The following is an 18,858-nucleotide window of genomic DNA, read 5'->3' as shown; positions in this document are numbered from 1 at the left end:
GCCAAATCCACTTGCCTCTCCTCTATTCTTAGATCTCACCCAGTATCATGCATTGGATTCAGTTGTCATTATGTCTTTTGTTTCCTTTTTAAAAAATCCTGGAACCATAAATATAGCATACATCTTCCCATTCCAACTCCTCTGCAAACCCTCCAACAGCTTCCCAGACATACATACAGTCTTATGTGATTTGGTCCAATCTAGTCTTCAGCTTCATCTCCTACCATTCTCCCCATGTCTGCTCACTCTGTTCCACTCACACTATCGTCTGTGCTGTTGCTTTAACTCTCCAGGTGAGACTCCACTTCAGGATCTTGCACCTTCTATTTTGCCTATGTGGGATGCTTTCCTGTTTCCCAGAGAGCTCCTTGCCCTGCCCCTCCCTTCCTTTCTAGAAGATTTTGCTTAAATATTGCTTATCATAGAGGGCTTCTCTGACTAACCTAGATAAAATAACACTCCCACGTTCAACTCAGCGCTCTTATCCTCTATATTCTGTTTAATTTTTGTCTATAACATATAACCACCTGATACATATTTATTTGACTAATTCATTTTTTTTGTCTCTTCCACTACTAGAATGTAAGCTCCATGAGGGCAAGGACTTTGTTTTATTCACTGCTTTATCTCCGGTGATTAAAACAGTACCTGGGGGAGTAGATGTAGCTCAGTGGTTGAGCATCTGCTTCCCATGAACGAGTCCTGGGTTCAATCCCTGGTACCTCCTAAAAAACAAAACAAACAAAACAACAAAACAAACCAAAAAGCATAGTACCTGACTCGCTTTATATGCTCAGTAAATATTTGTTAAATAAATGATTTAACAGGACTTAGTCGTTGTAGGTATACGTGGCATGGGGTAAGGTAAGAGAGAAAGAGGGGTCTAGTTTAACTCCCAGGTGCCTAGCTTGGGTGGATGGTGATACCTGTAACCAAGTTTGACAAAGGTGTCTTGGTGACAGGCAGAGAAAGAGATGATAAATACAGTTATTGACAAATGGGGATTGAAATCCCATGGGGCAGACACAAAGGAGTTCTTAGGGGAATGTAGATCTGTGGGTCCAGAGCTCAGGGGAAATGTCTGAAATGGATAAAGAGGTTTGCAAAGCATCAACCTCGTGCTGGTGAAAGGCCTGGGAGCTGGAGAGATTGCTCAGGAAAAGCACAGGGAGGGAGATGAGAATAACCCTGGGGTGCCTCAGCATTTCAGGGGCAAACAGAGCAAGAAGGGCCTGTTGAAAGAGAGCAAGATGGGGGCAGAGAGGAGAGAGGAGGACAGGAGACAGAAGTTAAAAATGTAAAAAAAATAAAATAAAAATAAAAAATAAAAATTTTATAAAATCTATAAGATGTATAAAGGAAAAAAAATTTGTCTCAGTTAATTTAATCTACAACTCCTTGTCTCCCCCCCACCCCCCGCCCCATCCCAGTCTTTAGTGTTAACCCTGTTTAACTGTTTGGTTCATATCATTATAGTGAACACACATGCACTCATATCATGTATAAGTCTGCATACATAATTTTGGTATTGTTACAAAAATGGGATCATACTATTACATTTGAACATCTTGTAAGTATATACAGATCCACCTAATTATTTTTAATTTATACCTACTACAAAATCTATAAATAGATTTATTGTAATTTATTCAGCCATTTGTTATTAGTATATTGGTTGTGTTCAATCTTTTGATATTAAAAATAACATCACAGGAAGCAGATGTGGCTCAAGCAGTTGGACCTCCCACATGGGAGGTCCCAGATTAAGTTTCTGCTGCCTCCTAAAGATGAGCTGACGAGACAAGCTGATGCAATGAGCAGAGACAGTGAGCAGACACAGCAAGCAGACAACAAAGGGATGAGGAGCTATCTCTGAGGGGCGGAATTACACAATGATCACCCTTCTTCATATGTATCTTTGTGTAGTTTGCAAACGTATTTTGTGTGGTAGATTCCTAGAAATGGAATTGCTGGTTTTCAGAAGGATGTGCATTGGAAATTGTAATGGATACCACAAAATATCATTCCCGCCAAATTATCCCAATGTATATTCTCATCCTACAGTGGCCTTTTTCCTCACAGTGTTAAAAAAAACTGCCCCCTCCCCCCAACATGCTCAGTCCTAACTTTAATAGACTGAGAGTATTTATGAAGGGAGGGGTCATCAGTAGTTTTTAAAAATGTAGATCTAGATGGAAAAAAACAAATCGTTTATGCTAGATGCTAGGAGCAACAGACTCGTGGTCCCAGAACTCATGGGGCTTGCAGTCTATGTGGTGCTGTCCAATAGAATTACTATGTGAGCCATGAATAGAGTTTAAAATAGTCTAGTACTCTTTTATTTCAGTGATTTCTTTTAAATTGGAAATATAATTTATATAACAGATTAAACTCGCTCTGAATTCTGTACATGAAGGCAAATGTCCCAGTTCCCTTTGGTAGAGCAGAAGTGCCACCTGCCAGAGGCCCCCGAGGAGCATGTGAACACGACCACCGTAACTCACGGCCCGCAGCCCGCGGCTCGGGGGGCTCTGAACCGCCCTCTGGTATCAGAGGGTGTTTGGCTCCCGGTGGGAACGGAGCCGAGGGAGTCCCCGCGCTGTTCGCGCTCGGTCTCCGTCTCCGCCGTCGCCGCGCCTGGTCGACACGAGTTTACTTCCTGAGCTTCCTCCTCTTCAGAGCCTTCCACTCGCCGCCTGCGTGGCCAGGCTGCCGAAGAGCGGCTTCCCCTTGGCTTCTCTCCGCGTCCGGCTCCACGGTCCCCGCGTGCTGCATCCTGGCCGGGAACTGACTGTCCTTGCGGATCTCTCGATCGGCGCCTTGAAATTCGCGCTTGTGTTTGAGAATCAGCCTTTCCCTTTCCGCTCCTCCTCGGTGCTTCCTTGTTTCCTTCCAAACTCGAGGGCTTTGACCCGCCTGGGCGTGAAGAGTTTCAGGGCGGTGGGCTTGCTCTTCTCACAGACTGCTTCTGTCGGGATGCTCGCGCGCAGCCCCTGCCCCGCCGGGCGTCCACCGCGCGCCCGCGCTCAGCCCGCGGGGCCCGGCCGGGCCTCTGAGCTCCTGCAAGGAGGCGGCGCGCCCTGCAGGGGCCCGCGGCGCTTCACCAGCGCCAGGGCCACGGCCAGGCGGGGCAGTCTGTGTGGTTCTCCTCCACCTTGCTCAGAGATCTCGGTCCATTCACGAGCCGGAGAGGAAGGCCTGTCCTCTGCCAAGTGGCCACGTCGTCGGGATCAGAAACGCAGAGCAGCCGCGCGTTCTTTCCAAGCGCTCGGAAAGGATGCACCAACGTGTAGCCCCGACTTTGCTTGTCTGGAGTGGCGACGTGAAGAAGCCCGAGATGGAAGTTGATGAGCTCGGGGACAAAGCGCCGCGACAGGAACGCGTACTCCAGGAAGAGGCAGCACACGAACAGCCCTTTCAGCGTCTTGCAGGGACTGGACGGGGCACTTAGTGAGCAGCTGGCTCAGGCACGCTAGCGCCGGGGTCACCACCGGGTGCCGGAAGTCAGAGGTTGGGAAGAACATCCCCGTAATTTCCAGATAAATGAGCACGTCCAAGCCCGGAAATGTGGCGTGTGGCACGGCCTCTGGTTTCAAACATTTCTTCCATCTCATGCATAGCGTCTCTGAGGACAAATTTTATGGAGTTGCTTGCAGATTTGGGAAACATCTGGCAAAGATTATGTAATTTCACAACCAACTTAATCAATGACTTTTGAGATCTGGTGGGTCGTTTGTGGCCAAATCGCCAACATACTCCAACAGGAAGCCAAACAGTCTGTCTGGTTTCGCTTTATTTCCCACTGAGACTTGGATGGTTGCATTTTTGAATTCTCTCCACCACCAAAAGCTGCTCCTCCATCGGTCTTTCTGATAGTAAGGACTTCAGTTCCTCACACGACTCAGGAACTGCATACCTGTAAGGCAGCTCAGTTTGGGCAGCTCTTCTAACCTTTTCACCATCACTTGTGGGTCTCTTCCCAGGAGTGTGAAGTTGCTCTTGCTTAGGTTTCTTATTTTCTTCCTCGCTCTCTACAATAGATTCCAGGTCCGAGTGGCCCTCTGCACCATTGCTTTCAGAGCCCTGCTCTGGGTCCTCCCCACTCAAATCTCCACTCTCGGCCTCTTCACTCCCATCATCACCAGCTTCCATGCTTTCCTCTTTCTGGACATCTTCCTCTATTGTCATCTTCCCATCTCTGTAAGAAAGGAGACGCCTGTCATCTTTTTCTAGTATGAAGCCATCGTTTAGATCATCTGCCGACATATGCTTTGGTTTCTTCACATTTTCATCCTCATCCTTTCCAAGCATTCTCTGAAGTCTTTCAGCCTCCAGCTTCTGGAGGCACTCCTCCTCCTCCTTTGCCAGTTCCTCTTCTGTTTTCATTCTGTTAGAGGGCTGGGTCTTCAGCTGAAAGCCAAGCTCACGGACCATTATGTGATATGCATCGGGCTGGGGTTTCTCCTGTTGGTCTCTGTTCTCTGACTTGGGTGTTTCGCGTGATAGGAGAGTCTGGATTTCTTTCCAGTCTTGGTTGAGCTTCTCCGTGAGCTCAAAGGCACTCTCTTGTTGAGCTTGTCTCTCTCTCTTCTCCTGTTTTGACCTGGCAATGAGCTCTTTGATCAGTTCCTTGGGTGACTTTGGCTGCTCCGCCTCCTCACTCTGCTGTGCTGTGGCCTTCTTGTGCAGGAGACTCCCGCCATCTCCAAAGTGGGCAGCGGTCAGCTCAGCTGACAACGTCCCCCTTTCATCAGTATCACTGTCACTTTCACCAATGTCATTAAGCTTTTCAATATCTGCCAAAGATTGGCCACAACGTGTTAATTCTTCATCTTCATTTAGGCTGAACATGTTTTTTTTTCTCATGATGTTGCTGTTGTTCCAGAGCAAACCTCTTCATCATCTTTTCCTCTGGGCTTAGGTTGCTATTGTATTCCCCAAAGCATCTGTCTGTAAACACACCGGACTTACCTCTTCCTTTGTACTCCTTTAACAAAGTGTGGGTAGCTTCTTGATGGCCCGTGTGCGGGACACCCTGGGCAGCCCCACCTCATAGCGCGTCTTTCTGCCCAGGATCTGGAACTTCCGCCTGTTGGCCTTCACCTCGAAGGGGTTGGGATTAGGCTTCGCTTTGACCTGGGCCCTGGGTGTCTGCTTTCTGGCCCCGGCCGACTTGGCCTGTCCCATGGCATATGGGAACACACCAGCGGGCACTCGATTCCTCACAGACCCTGGGGGCCGGGAGAGAAGGCGAACCAGACAAAGAGAGGAGTCGTGCTATGGGCCAAGGCGACCCCACACCTCGGACAGGGCTGCCTGAGGTGACACATGCGATGACCGCGGCGGCAACACACCCCAACCACTTCTCTGTCAGTGATTTTTATGCACATGTACACAGACGCACATACACTGAGTGTTACAGTTTGAAAGCCACTGGTCTGGTCAGTGTTCGCTTTTAACTACAGGGAGAATATTCGTAGAAGGTTTTTTTTGGAGATTGGGTGTCATTCAACACTTATTTGAATATGAATAGTTTTCCTTCCCCTTGTGCCACTTCCAGATCCCAATGTTTCCCAAATTGTGTTCCATGGAAAATTAAATCCCAACTATGCTTCAGGGGAAAAAAATGTTTGCATAGCAAACATGTTTGGAAAAAAACTACCTTCCATATTACCATCTAAAAGCATCCCAAAGCATTTGAAAGGATTTTAAGTTCACATAAAGGAACCTTATAACTTTGTTTAACCTTGATTTTCCAAAATTTAATTTAACACAGAAACATTCATTTGTAAAATACCTATTCTTTAGACATACCTTGAGAAATTTTGCCAAGTTTTCATTAAGACTATGTATGGAGTAGAGTTTGCAACTTAAAGATATTGGCAAAGTAGCATGTGGGAACTTTCCGGGGTGGTAGAGATTTCTATATTTTGAATTGGGTATTAATTACACAAGTGTATAAATTTGTTCAAACTGTCTGTATACTTAAGGTCTTTGCATTTTACTGTATGTAAATTATATTTAAATATTTGAAAGTCAAGTGCAGATTTCCAGAAGCCAGCCTACATATTCTGACATAAGAGTGGCTTTTACACTTTCTTTTTTTAATGGCAATCACAGTAAGAAATATATTTCTACATTATGTTCAGTATATTCACTCATATATAAACAAGTGCTTCAAGAAACAATGCTGGGGGGAGGAGTGGGGTGAGGGGGGTGGGGGGTATATGGGGACCTCATGTTTTTTGAATGTAACATTAAAAAAATAAACAAAGAACAAAAAATTAAAAAAATAAAATAAAAAAGAAATAAAAAAAATCTACTGGGAAGTAGATTTGGCTTAATGGATAGAGCATCTACCTACCACATGGGAGGTTCAGGGTTCAAACCCAGGGCCTCCTGACTCATGTGATGAGCTGGCCCACGTGCAGTACTGATGCGCGCAAGGAGTGCCATACCACGCATTGGTGTTCCCCTCACAGGGGAACCCCAGAACCCCATGCACAAGGAGTGCGCACCATAAGGAGAGCTGCCCCGCCTGAAAAAAACTCAGCCTGTCCAGGAATGGCGCCGCACACACAGAGAGCTGATGCAGCAAGATGACGCAATAAAAAAGAGACACAGATTCCTGGTGCTGCTGACAAGAATACAAGCAGATACAGAAGAACACACAGTGAATGGACACAGAGAGCAGACAATGGGGGGGAAGGGGGGAAGGGGGGAAGGGGGAAAGGGGAGAGAAATAAATAAAAATAAATCTAAAAAAATAAAAAGAAACAATCACCCTTACCATTTGCCACACGCTATTTGATTGTACTCAACTGTATTCTATTGAATCCTATCTCTTCATTTTAAAAAATGCCACTGAAATCCACTAACTAACCATCAAAGCTTAAGACCCACACTTAAGAAAACACTGTATAGGGGAAGCAGACTTGGCCCAATGGATAGGGCATCGGCCTACCACATGGAAGGTCCGCGGTTCAAACCCTTGGCCTCCTTGACCCGTGTGCAGCTGGCCCATGCGCAGTGCTGATGTGCACAAGGAGTGCTGTGCCACACAGGGGTGTCCCCTGCGTAGGGGAGTCCCACGCGCAAGGAGTGCGCCCCATAAGGAAAGCCGCCCAGCATGAAAGAAAGTGCAGCCTGCCCAAGAATGGCACCGCCCACATGGAGAGCTGACACAACAAGATGACGCAACAAAAAGAAACACAGATACCCAGTGCCTCCTAATAAGGATAGAAGCGGTCACAGAAGAACACACAGCAAATGGACACAGAGAGCAGACTGGGGGTTTGGAAGGGAAATAAATAAATAAATAAATAAATCTTAAAAAAAAAATACTATAGAGTCAATGGTATGTGTAGTGGATGTTGTGGGAGGATTGTGTGGGGGCTAATTAGAGGGAAATACTATGTATCTTCATTTTTAAGAGCCATCCAGATGATTCCGATGCAGCTGGCCCAAAGGCTACACTTTGAGAAATCCTGCCTGCTGAGCTTCCCAGGAGAAGGCACAGAAGTTCTACTTGCTTCCTAAGGACAGAAAAGACAAGGGACAATGATGGTCAGGTCTTTGGTGAAGTAAGGGGCATTGACCTGGCAACTTAGAGGAAAGCAGCCAGGAGGACACTGACTGATGGAAGAGAGACCAATGGACCTGTGGGTCCATTCTGGACTTACTCATTAGTAGTGTCATAACACTGACTTGCTGCCACACTGTGGAAGGAAGAAGGGGCTTATGTGGGGCTCATAAGACTTTTTTAAACTAGGGAGATATCAGCCCTCCTCCTGGTCTTCCTAATGTCAAAGTAGACACAGGGACAGTCAAAAGAAAGGATCGTGGCAGTGGCAGCTACTCTGCAGTATAGCTGAAATACAGGAGTTGCTGTGGGAGAGCAGAGGGGTCTGATGGTCTGCTCTGTGGCATGCACTGAGTGGGGGATAGGAAGTCCTGGCCAGTTCTTTGCTATAGTGGCTGAACCTGTTACTAAATCTCCAGTATCAATCTGCAGATGTCTTAAATCCTAACCTTGAAGAAATGCTGGATTCGTTTTCATTGAGAAAGTTTAAGAAATGCTAACTGTTCACAAATTTGTACATGGAGATGACTAGGAAAGGCTGGTCTGGAGAAATCGTTCACTGGACTGGGAGATAAAACAACCGGATATTTTTACAAATTTCTCACAGATTAGCTGTGGCAATTCAGTCAAGTTGCCTTATAATCCCGGTTTTGTGTCTAACTGATTCTCAAGGAATAAGATGTTAGACGGAGGACACCTAAGATTGAATAGTAGAGAGTAATATATTGATTAGATGGACTGTAAACATTTGGAATATTGCTAACCTTTAAGAAATAAATATTTTCTTTATCAGGGTTCAGAGAAGATGTGCATTGAAATTGTCTCCCTGGCCTTCTACCCAGAGGCTGAAGTAATGTCTGATGAGAATGTACAACAGGTGTATGTGGAGTACAAATTTTATGATCTACCCTTGTCAGAGACAGAGACTCCAGTGTCTCTGAGAAAACCCAGGGCAGGAGAAGAGATCCACTTCCACTTTAGCAAAGGTGAGGTATCTTGTGTGGTAAATGGGGGGAGGAAGCTGCCAAATCCTTAAACTGAGGGACCAGAACTAGTCTGTACTTAATGGGGTGGATCCAACTATTTTATTATCAAACTAATATTTCATATGGATATTAAAAACTAAATAGGCCTAAAACACTTTAATTAAAAATAAGCAACACTTTGCCCCAGCCCTCCTCCACAAACAACCTCCCACCCCCCACAGAGTCCACAACATTACCATGTTCCTCCTATATAGTTGGACCATACTTTTTATTTCTTTATTTATTTTTAAAAGATTTACTTATTTGTTTCTCCCCCTTCCCTTCCTCCTGCCCTGCTGTTTTTGTGGTTGGTGTTGTCTTTTCTTCTCATTTTCTCTCCTCTAGGATTCACAAGGATTCCATCCTGGAGACCTCTGGGGTAGAGAGGTTCCCTGTCAATTGCGCCACCTCAGTTCCTGGTCTCTGCTGCACTTCACCTTGACTCTCCCCTCGTCTCTCTTTCGATGAGTCGTCATCTTGCTGCGTGACTCACTTGTGCGGGGCACTGGCTCACCACACAGGCACTCACACGGGCACTTGTGCGGGCACTGGCTCACCACGCTGGCACTCGTGTGGTCACCGACTTGCTGCACAGGCATGTGTTTTTCTTTTTCTTCACCAGGAGGCCCCAGGGATCGAACCCAGGTACTCCCATATGGTAGGTGGAATCTCTATCACTTGAGCCACAACTGCTTCCCCATACTTTTTATTTAAATTGATTATTGCTCACATTATAATGTGAGCAATTACTAATTAGAATTACTAATTCCTAATTCTTACAGAGCCAATTAGAATACCATGATTATATTTGCTTTCTTGTATGTTGTTATATTTGCCTCAATTTTTCATTAGCTTTATTTTTATTATACCTACTGATAATTCTTTTCACATCCTCCAAAAACCTTTTCAATTTTCAAATAATCAAACCTATCACATAATTTATCTATCTTTCCCTGAACACTCTCTTCAAATTGTTGTTCCCCTCTAGCCCACTGCTGCCCTTCTGAGAACTTAATTGAACTCTCTTCTATACTGGATTTCCTGTCTCCTGCATCCTGTGTCATCCTCTGTCTTGATTTATTTCCTTATATTAATGGAGCATATTCTTCCAGTAGCTATTTAGGCAAAGAAGTATACATCAGAAATAAATATTTTGATAGTTATGAGTTAAATTTCTTTATTCTATCCTCATATTTGATTGATAATTTAACCAAGTAGGTTGAAAACATTTTCAGAGTTGCTAAGCAATTGGTCTATGATTTTCTAGACCTGGAAGAGGAGTCTAATCCTTTGTATGAAAACTAACCCCCTCCCCACCCCTGCCGAACCTTTCTAAATACTTTAAGATTTTTCTCTTTATGTCTAGTGTTCTTAAATTTCAGGATTACATGCATATTTTTTCTTTAATTGTTCTAGTTGTTCAGTGTGCTGATTCAATCTGGAAGCTCATAGCTTTTAGTTCTGGGAAATTTTGTTGTGTTTCTTTGATAATATACTCCCTAATATATTTTTTTTTTCTTTTTCTTAGTTGGATCTTCCATACTGATTCTCTAATTTTCATATAATTTTCCTTCTAAATTTCTACTTCTTTCTCTCTCTCCCTTTTTCTCCCTACTTTTTGAGAGATCTTAATTTATTTTTTAAAGATTTATTTTATTTATTTCTCCCCACCTGCTTTTTGTTTGCATTTTCTGTGTCTGTTTGTTGTGTGCTCGTCTTCCTTTTAGGAGGCACCAGGAAGCAAACCGAAGACCTCCTGTGTGGGAGGGAGACCCTTCTGCTCCCTGCTTTGTTGTCTCTCATTATGTTTTCCTCCTCGTGTCTCTTGTTGTGTCATCTCGCCATGCCATCCTGTCATGTCAGCTCACTGTGTTGCTTGTTCTTTAGGAGGTACCGAGAACCAAACCTGGGCCCTCTCATGTGGTAGGTGGGACTCAATTGCTTGGGCCACATCTGCTTTCCAGAGAGATCTTAGTTTTATCTTTTATCCATTTACTGAATATTTAGTTTTAATTTTTAAAGAGCTCTTTCTTGTTTTCTAATCCTTTTTAAAAAGTAAGGTCTGTCCTTGTACCATATAATATAGAAGTTTATTTCTCATTCATTAAAAGTATATTCAGAGAAGCAGATGTGGCTCAAGCGATAGAGCTTCTGCCTACCATAGGGGAGGACCCAGGTTAAATTCCTGGGGCCTCCTGGTGAAAAAGAAGGAGAGAAAGCGTGCCTGTACAGCAAGTCAGTGCCCATGCGAGTGCCTGCATGGTGAGCCAGTGCCCACATGAGTGTCTGTGCGAGTGCCCACATGGTGAGCCAGTGCCCCGCGCAAGTGAGTCACGCAGCAAGATGATGATGCATCAAAAAGAGAGACAAGGGGAGAGTCAAGGTGAAGTGCAGCAGGAACCAGGAACAGAGGTGGCGCAATTGACAGGGAACCTCTCTCCCCATCAGAGGTCTCCAGGATGGAATTGTGGTGAATCCTAGAGGAGAGAAAATGAGAAGAAAAGACAACACCAACCACAAAAATAGCAGGGTTGGAGGATGGGAAGGCGGAAAAATAAATAAATAAATCTTAAAAAAAAAAAAGTATATTCAGAGGTGGCAGTCCAGGCCTCACATGGAGGCTACATTATAATCTTAGGGATTCAAATTCCTGTCTTTCCTTTCCATCATCCTAGCACCTTCCTTCTATCTCTTTGGTCCTTGATGACTGCTGGGATAGTGAAGCCTGGCCTCCCAGCTAAGCCTTTGAAGCAGCCTTCCCAGAGATTTCACACACCACCATGACCTGAACTTCATCATATGACCTACCTAGCTAAAAGGGAGGTTGGAAAAAAGGCTAGTTTTCCTGAGGCTGTCATAGTCCCATATAAAAATTAGGAGGAAGGGGAGACTGGATATTGAGATAGCTAGCTTGGGTTGAACCAGCAGCCAAAATCTCCAGGTTGTCCCCAAAAATCAGTCTCCTAGCTTTCATCCAGATGTAGAGTGGTAGAAACACATTTACTTTTCCTTATGGTAGAACAGCTTTCAATACAGATTATAAGGCTTCCTTTATATCAGGGGTTGGTAAACTTTTTCTTAAAGGGCCAGAAAGTAGGTATTTTATGCTTTGTGGGCCATATTGTCACAACTATTCAACTAGACTATAGGTAAACAAATGGATATGGCTGTGTTCCAATAAAAGTTTATTTACAAAAACAGGTGGCCGGCCCCTGGGCTGTAGTTAGCCCTCTGCTTTATATCACTGTTTTACACATGCCTTTTATAAGAATCTTAGTGCAGTGCCCGAACAGCAACGGTGTATGACTCTGATTTTTTCTCTTACCCTTAACACAGTGATAGATCTGGACCCACTGGAGCAAAAAGGTCGAAGGCAATTTCTGTTTTCCATGCTGAGTGGGCAAGATTTTGAGCAAGGACGGTAAGCACCTGCTTTCCTCTTTGAAAGAAAGGAGGTATTCAGACAGGAATTCTGTAGTTTGAGTTTGCTTTTGTGCTAATGCTGGATATTTTAATAACTTCTTTCCAGTTAACTTACTCTAAATGAATTTCCCATTTACTTCAGTCTAACTTATGTCTGTGACTACTTGATAATTATATAATCCCATTCAGAGTTTAGTTTAATTCTTACCTGGGCACACCCGCCCCTGGCAATAATTTAATTGAATGCTGACAGTGCCCTGTATGGCATGGACAAAATCTTTTGACATTCTTAGATAATCTGTTTTGTTCCTCACACACACAGTACTATTTATTACTAGCTTTCCAAATATGCCTTTATAATATTAATTTTATATTTAACTTTATAAATGTTTTATTTCCAGGAATATTTGACTTTGTTTCACCTGAAGTAAATTCTAGGTCTGCTTTAAAATTTTAGGAAAGCCAATTGTCATTATTCCTGTAATCTGAGGCCTCTTTTTAGAGTTTCAGATAAAATATATGGGACATATTTAAACTAACAATAATATTCATTTTTGTAGCTGAAACTCAAATTTAGTATTTGTTTGCTAAATCTGGCAAGTCTACTTCATTTTTCTTCTAGGCAAGAAATGATATAGGGCTGGTGTTTTATTCATTGCTTTTCTAAAGGCCCAATAAATTGCTTTAATCTGAATTTACTGTGTCTCTACTTAGTCATAGAAAGGACTAAAAAAGATTGCAGCTGAAATAAGCAATGGATCTGACTTCACTATCATTGTAAATTTAAACTGATATAAGTTCCCTGATAACTTTTGGAAATGCAATGTTTTGGTTGTTTTTCTTTTCTCTCTTTTTTTCCCCCCTTTTCTTCTCTTCTGTACTTTTTTCTTCCCTCCCTCCCTCCCTCATTCCCTCCCTTCTTTCCTTCTTCCCTCCCTCTCTTCCTTCCTTCCTAACATTCCTAGAATTCACTCTTCCTTTATTCCTTTATAGGAGTAACCTTTTTCTACTCAATTTTAGTTTCAACAGCCTCAGATCTCCATTGCTTTTGCCTTTTACTTTATTTTTTGTCAGTATAGCATATTGAGCAGAACTCTGGCTTTCTAATCAGACTTGGTTTTGAATTCTGACTCCTCCCTTACTTGCTCTATGATTTTTGAGATATTACTTTATTTGAAGGCTCTTGTGAAGATAACATAAAAGATAGCATAGGTAGACCATTTAGATCACATAAGGAGACCATTACTGAAAGTTCTGTAACTATGATTTTAAAATGTAATAACAATATGAATATTGCTTAATGAATTGAGAATGTATCATTTTCAGTAATTCCTGCTCTTCAACTTAATCATGTTTGACTGTGCTTTAAGAGCTTGAATTTTTTGTCCTATTCCTGTTCCCTTAGAACTCTTTATTGCTTTTAAAAAATTACTTGGAATATGAAATGTCAAGAATAGGCAAATCCATAAAGACAAAAAGTACATTATGATTGCATTACTATGAACCAAATATATTGTGTAACATATTGCATGATTCAAAACAGAAACAAAAACAAAAACAAAAACAAAAAAATTTTATATGTTTGCAGTATCTTTAATTGAGGAATATTTCATTCATCTGTTTTTTTCTTTTAAAATTACTGTTTATACTTTCAATTATTAAATGTACAAAATAAAGTTATTATAAAAAGGAATTAATAAAAGGTTTTTCAAAAATATCTGAGTAACCTACTTAGAGGGTAAGATTCTGTGTCTTGTCAGAAAAATCTCATGTGTTTTATATCCTTTATATAATCATCCTTGTTTTAGAGAATGTCTTCTCACTTTTGAAATTAAGTATTTTTTTACCAAAAAAAAAAAAAATAGATTACTGGTTGGCAGGTTTTGAGGAGAGGGTAATGGTAAGTGACTGCTTAATGGATACAGGGGCTTTTTGGAGTATGATAAAAATGTTCTGGAATTATAGATAGTGGTTATGATTGCACAGCATTGTGAATATACTAAGAAGCACTTTAAATGGTTAAAATGGTGAATTTTTTCTCAATAAAAAAATTAATAGGATTCTTAAAGATTGTACCAGTTTCCAGAATTTAACACCATTCTTTGCTAAATCAAGACAATACTTTTCATTGACTATTCACTGCTTGCAAGACACAGTGCTATATGCATTATAACATCATATTTCAAGACTTACAACTCCAAGGAATACAGTTCTTAAGCTTGTTTTGCAATTCCTTCTGTCTCCTTTACTCTCCTTAGGCTTTCATTTGAAAATGTAAAACCTCTCCCTCTGTAATTCTGGTTTTGTGTAACACCTCCACTGCCCATATCATATGTTCCATCAAAATTGTAAACGATCTCATTCTTTACACTCCACAGGTTTGAGAACTTGATCAACATTATCTCATCTTAGTTCCCTCTTCTCAAGGCCTGTTTTTACTTTAAAGCATACTGATTCCTCACTTCTGCAGTCTTGTAAAATGGAGGCAAAGGAAAGGGATTCAGGGAAGAAATTGTATTATGTTGTGATTGCTTTAATCCGTTTAAAAATCCTTTACTTTTAAAGCCTAAGTGTACTAGCAATGTAGGGTTGAATGGATTTTTTTTCCCCTTTAGTTTAAAGTTTACGGTGGTAAGTGATCCTATGGATGAAGAATCGAAAGAATGTCAAGAAGTAGGATATGCATATCTTGGACTGTGGCAGGTCCTGGAATCGGGAAGAGAAGTTCTACAGCAAGAGCTAGACAGTAAGTAATAAATTTTTATTCAAATTATTGTGCTTCTTTGTTCTATTTATTTCTATGGAAATCATCCTGATAATGAATATTTTTCCTATTCTACCTTCAATACCTAATTGCCACCGTTAAGCTGATGAGACACAAACTGGATTGAAATCCTATCCCTACAGCTATATTTATTTCTAGATCCAGCATGAAAGTAGTTAGTTGTATTTTAGGCCATATATCTAATGACTATTAGGATATATTATATATTTTCAATTTTGAGATAAGGGACATTTTTGAACACAAGTCCTTTAAATTTCAATCAAAATTTAAGATCAGAATTTCTGACCTCTCTTAAGCATGTACGGTTTGTAAAGGCAGCTAATATTTCTCCTGTTAATGCTTTAACATGTGCCCAGTCTCTAAGGTCAACAAACACTCCAACTTTTTCTCTCACATCCATTTGTCACCAAGTCTTATCTGCTCCACTTAAGAAGTGTTTTGTCGACATCCCGCCAACTGTTAAATGTTTCCTAAACTGCTCTCCCTGCCACTGGTTTCTACCCCATTTCCATCTACTACAATACGTCTTTCTACATGGTAAAATTATTAAATGCTACTACAGACTGTTATAGACCCTCATGTTTTAAAAATATTTGCATTTGAATGTCTTCAGATGGTTCTGCTCTGTCCAATCCTCGCCATTCGCCGGGACTTCACGTACCTTATCTGCTAGGCTCCAGGAGGCATTCACCCATCAGACCAAGCCTTGTCAACCTTCTAGTCATAGTTTATCAGTGAATGGTGAACTCAAATTAGTATGTCACAAGCAGAACTTGAAAAAATAGTAACTGTAGAATAGGAAAAAACAGAGTACATTGCATCTGGAATTAACTTTTTACTAATTATAATAAAAATTTGAGGAACACTCTTCAGACCAAGGGTTACAAAGTTAATTAGCTGGTACACAAGACTCATGATTATTTTTCTAGTACCTATGCAACTATGATCCTGGGCAAGTTATTTAATATCTCTGTACTTCGGTTTCCTCAACTTTGTAATGGGAATGATAGCAGTACCTACCAAATAGGTTTGTGGTGAAGTTAAGGGAGTTAATATAAGTGTTTAGGGGTGTGCCTGGCAGGTGCTGAGTGCCATCTCTGAACTATTTTTCTCCAACTCTCCCTATTGCTACTCCTGTCACCATTCCCCCAAAATGCCATGCTTCTTCCAGGCCTCCATGCACTTTGTACATAAAGAACTGCCACTATACTTTTTCAAGCGACCTCAAAACCCCCAAAGCCAATGAATATTTCTCAATTTTTGTCTTTTTAGTTATCAGAAGAAAAACATTAATTTCCTCATTATGGCTTCCCACATAGACTTTAAACATATTGTTCCAGGGAAGTGGATTTGGCCCAATGAATAGGGCATCCACCTACCACATGGGAGGTCCAAGGTTCAAACCCGGGGCCTCCTGACCCGTGTGACCAGCTGGCTCACGCAGTGGTGATGCGCTTAAGGAGTGCCCTGCCACTCAGGGGTGTCGCCCGCGTAGGGAGTGTGCCCCTAAGGAGAGCCACCCAGCACGAAAAAAGTGCAGCCTGCCCAGGAATGGCGCTGCACACACGGAGAGCTGACACAGTGAGATGACGCAACAAAACGAGACACAGATTCCCAGTGACAAGTGGACACAGAAGAACACACAGTGAATGGACACAGACAGCAGACAACTGGGGGAGGGGGTGGGAGGGAAGGGGAGAGAAATAAAAAAACAAAAAACAAATAACATGTTGTTCCTGATTTTAAGAACAGAACTCTTCTCTCCAGCCCTGCAACTACCTTTTCTCTGATCACTTCAAAATTCAGCTCCTTGAAATATTTGGTCAGTCTACAATATTATTTCTATTTTTGCAACTCCTACGAGCTCTTCAATAAAGATCAAATTTCCATCCCAAGTACTTAACTGAATCTGTATTTTACCAATTTTCTTAATTGCCTAATTCATTTGGTTTTATTTTCATCTTCGACCTTTCTAAAACTCATTATTGTTTATTCTTTTTAAAAAATACCTTTGCAGAATATTTTTCTATGCATATTGGTTTTATTTTTATTTTATTATTTATTTATTTATCCCTTCATTGTGTTTTTGCACTCCCTGGCTGCTCTCTGTGACTGCTTGTCTTCTCTTCTCGTGTTTTTTTAGGAGGCACTGGGAACCAATCCCAGGATCTTTGATGTAGGAGAAACTCAATGGCTTGGACCACCTCAGCTCTCTGTTTGCTGTGTTTCCCATGGTCCCTCCTTGTCTCCTTTGTTGCATCATCTTGTGCCAGCTCTCCATGCTGGCCAGCTTACTTTCACCAGGCCTGGAAATCAAACCCCGGACCTCCTATATGGTAGACGGGAGCCCAGTCACTTGAGCCACATCCACTTCCCTCATTCCCATTTTAAACCTATTCTCTCTTGACTTTCAGAACATTTTGAACTTTCCTTATCACTTTCCGCGTGATCCTAGTCTCCTTTGCACTCTTCTTCCTTTAGTGTTGCATTCTCCTGGTGCAATCCTTTGCCTTTTTCTCCTCCCCCTCTATATCCTTCCTGGGTGATCACATCTCCTTCCCAGGGTTTTAATTATAACCTAGAAATGACTGCAAATCAAGATTTCTAGCCCAGATTCTCAAATAATAGATGGCACTGCATGTAAGTTCCATTGGTACCTCAAATTTCCCCAACTACACCTTTGTTCCTTGTATTCCCATAGTAAATGCCACTGCCATCTTGTTATCCAAGCCAGAATGCTCATCCTTGATTCCAACCTTCTCTTCTCTCAACATTCAACCACAAAATTGCACTAATTTTACCTCTTAAATGTTTTGAATCTGTCCCCAGCTCTCTACAAGTTATACTTCACTCTTTCCATTTCTCTCCTGGATTTCTGCAATAGCCTCATGATCTTTCTTGCTAATCTACTTGTGAACCCTTCCAATATATTCCCCATATAAAGGACAAACCTATCTAGGACCCAAATAAAATGTTCTTTTAAAATTTCTCTCCCCTTCCCCACCATTGTCTGCTGTGTCCATTTGTTGTGTTTTCTGTCTGCTTGCATTGTCAGGCTGCACCTGGAAACAGCGTCTCTTGGCTGTGTCAGTTGTGTGTGTGATGCCACTTCTGGGAGGGCTGTTTTTTTTTTTTACACAGAGCAGGTCTCCTTAAGGGGTCTATTCCTTGCACATGGGGCCGCCCCTGTGTGGCACAGCACTCCTTGCGTGTGGCAGCACTGTGCGTGGGCCAGTTTACCACACAGGCCAGGAGGCCCTGGGTATCAAACACTGGACCCTCCATATGATAGGCAGACATTCTTATCAGTTGAGCCATATCCACTTCCCAAAAACGGTCATTTGTAATGCTTTTAGTTCAAGCTAAACTTCATGATCTGGCCCTATTTATCCTTATGGCCTTCTTTCTGCTACCTTTTATGGTTTTCCATTTGGTTGTGTTATGTCTTAGCAGATTGTCCCAGAAAGCCTTTCCCGATTTCTCCACTCTGGGCTGGGTGGCCCCTCTAGGTCCCCACAGCACCTTGAGCTTTCATTTATCATAGCACCTACTATGTATGGTAATCACCCTTGTTTTCCTTTGTCCCCCACTAGACTGAGACTCCCTATGAAATGTGTTAGGAACTTAATTCACAATGTGTCCCCAGCGCCTAACATGACAAATTCCAGGTATTCAAGGGTTTAACTGAATGATGTTGATACTGGCTGACACTTACTTTATTTTTCTTCAACAGTTGTTAGTCCTGAAGACCAGGTCACCCCAATAGGAAGGCTGAAGATTTCCCTTCAAGCTGCTGCCGCCCTCCATGCTATTTACAAGGAGATGACTGAAGATCTGTTTTTGTGACAGAACAAGTGCTATTCCATTCTAAAATCTCCGAGGGAACCATAGTAAAAAGTCTCTTATAAAGTAACTTACTATACCATGAATTTGGTCTGTTGTGATGTCTAGTATCCCTCTCAACCTAATGATGAAAGCTGGAATAATGAAAACTCTCTTTATACTAGTTTGATAAAGGCTTTCTCCTCTAAGGCTTTAGTGCT

The 18,858-nt window shown here is 42.0% G+C and overlaps 1 protein-coding gene, 1 long non-coding RNA gene and 1 pseudogene across 4 annotated transcripts in view; 1 reads left to right on the top strand and 2 right to left on the bottom strand.

The window, feature by feature from the left end:
* The window catches only part of LOC139438688 (uncharacterized), a 57,437-nt gene extending 38,733 nt beyond the window's left edge, over positions 1–18,704 (bottom strand). Inside the window, exons 1-2 of the long non-coding RNA XR_011648395.1 lie at positions 18,531–18,704; positions 15,477–15,603 (exon numbers count right to left, since the gene is read on the bottom strand). This is a non-coding gene — a long non-coding RNA (uncharacterized lncRNA). The remainder of the gene's footprint in view (positions 1–15,476; positions 15,604–18,530) is intronic.
* RPGRIP1 (RPGR interacting protein 1) overlaps positions 1–18,744 on the top strand; it is a 46,096-nt gene extending 27,352 nt beyond the window's left edge. For all 3 annotated transcript variants that reach the window (XM_071214035.1, XM_071214034.1, XM_071214033.1), the window contains exons 12-15: positions 8,376–8,568; positions 11,944–12,028; positions 14,646–14,776; positions 18,549–18,744. In XM_071214035.1, coding sequence (XP_071070136.1) covers positions 8,376–8,568; positions 11,944–12,028; positions 14,646–14,776; positions 18,549–18,661 — 522 coding nt within the window. In that variant the 3' untranslated portion in view covers positions 18,662–18,744. The remainder of the gene's footprint in view (positions 1–8,375; positions 8,569–11,943; positions 12,029–14,645; positions 14,777–18,548) is intronic.
* On the bottom strand, positions 2,353–5,187 carry LOC139437971 (nucleolar protein 14 pseudogene; annotated as a pseudogene).
* Positions 18,745–18,858: the final 114 nt, after the last annotated feature.

Source organism: Dasypus novemcinctus, chromosome 3 (assembly GCF_030445035.2).
Source record: "Dasypus novemcinctus isolate mDasNov1 chromosome 3, mDasNov1.1.hap2, whole genome shotgun sequence".
Taxonomy (NCBI): Eukaryota; Metazoa; Chordata; class Mammalia; order Cingulata; family Dasypodidae; genus Dasypus; species Dasypus novemcinctus.
Note: the sequence above shows the minus strand (reverse complement) of the source record. Positions and strands in the feature narration are given on the sequence as shown.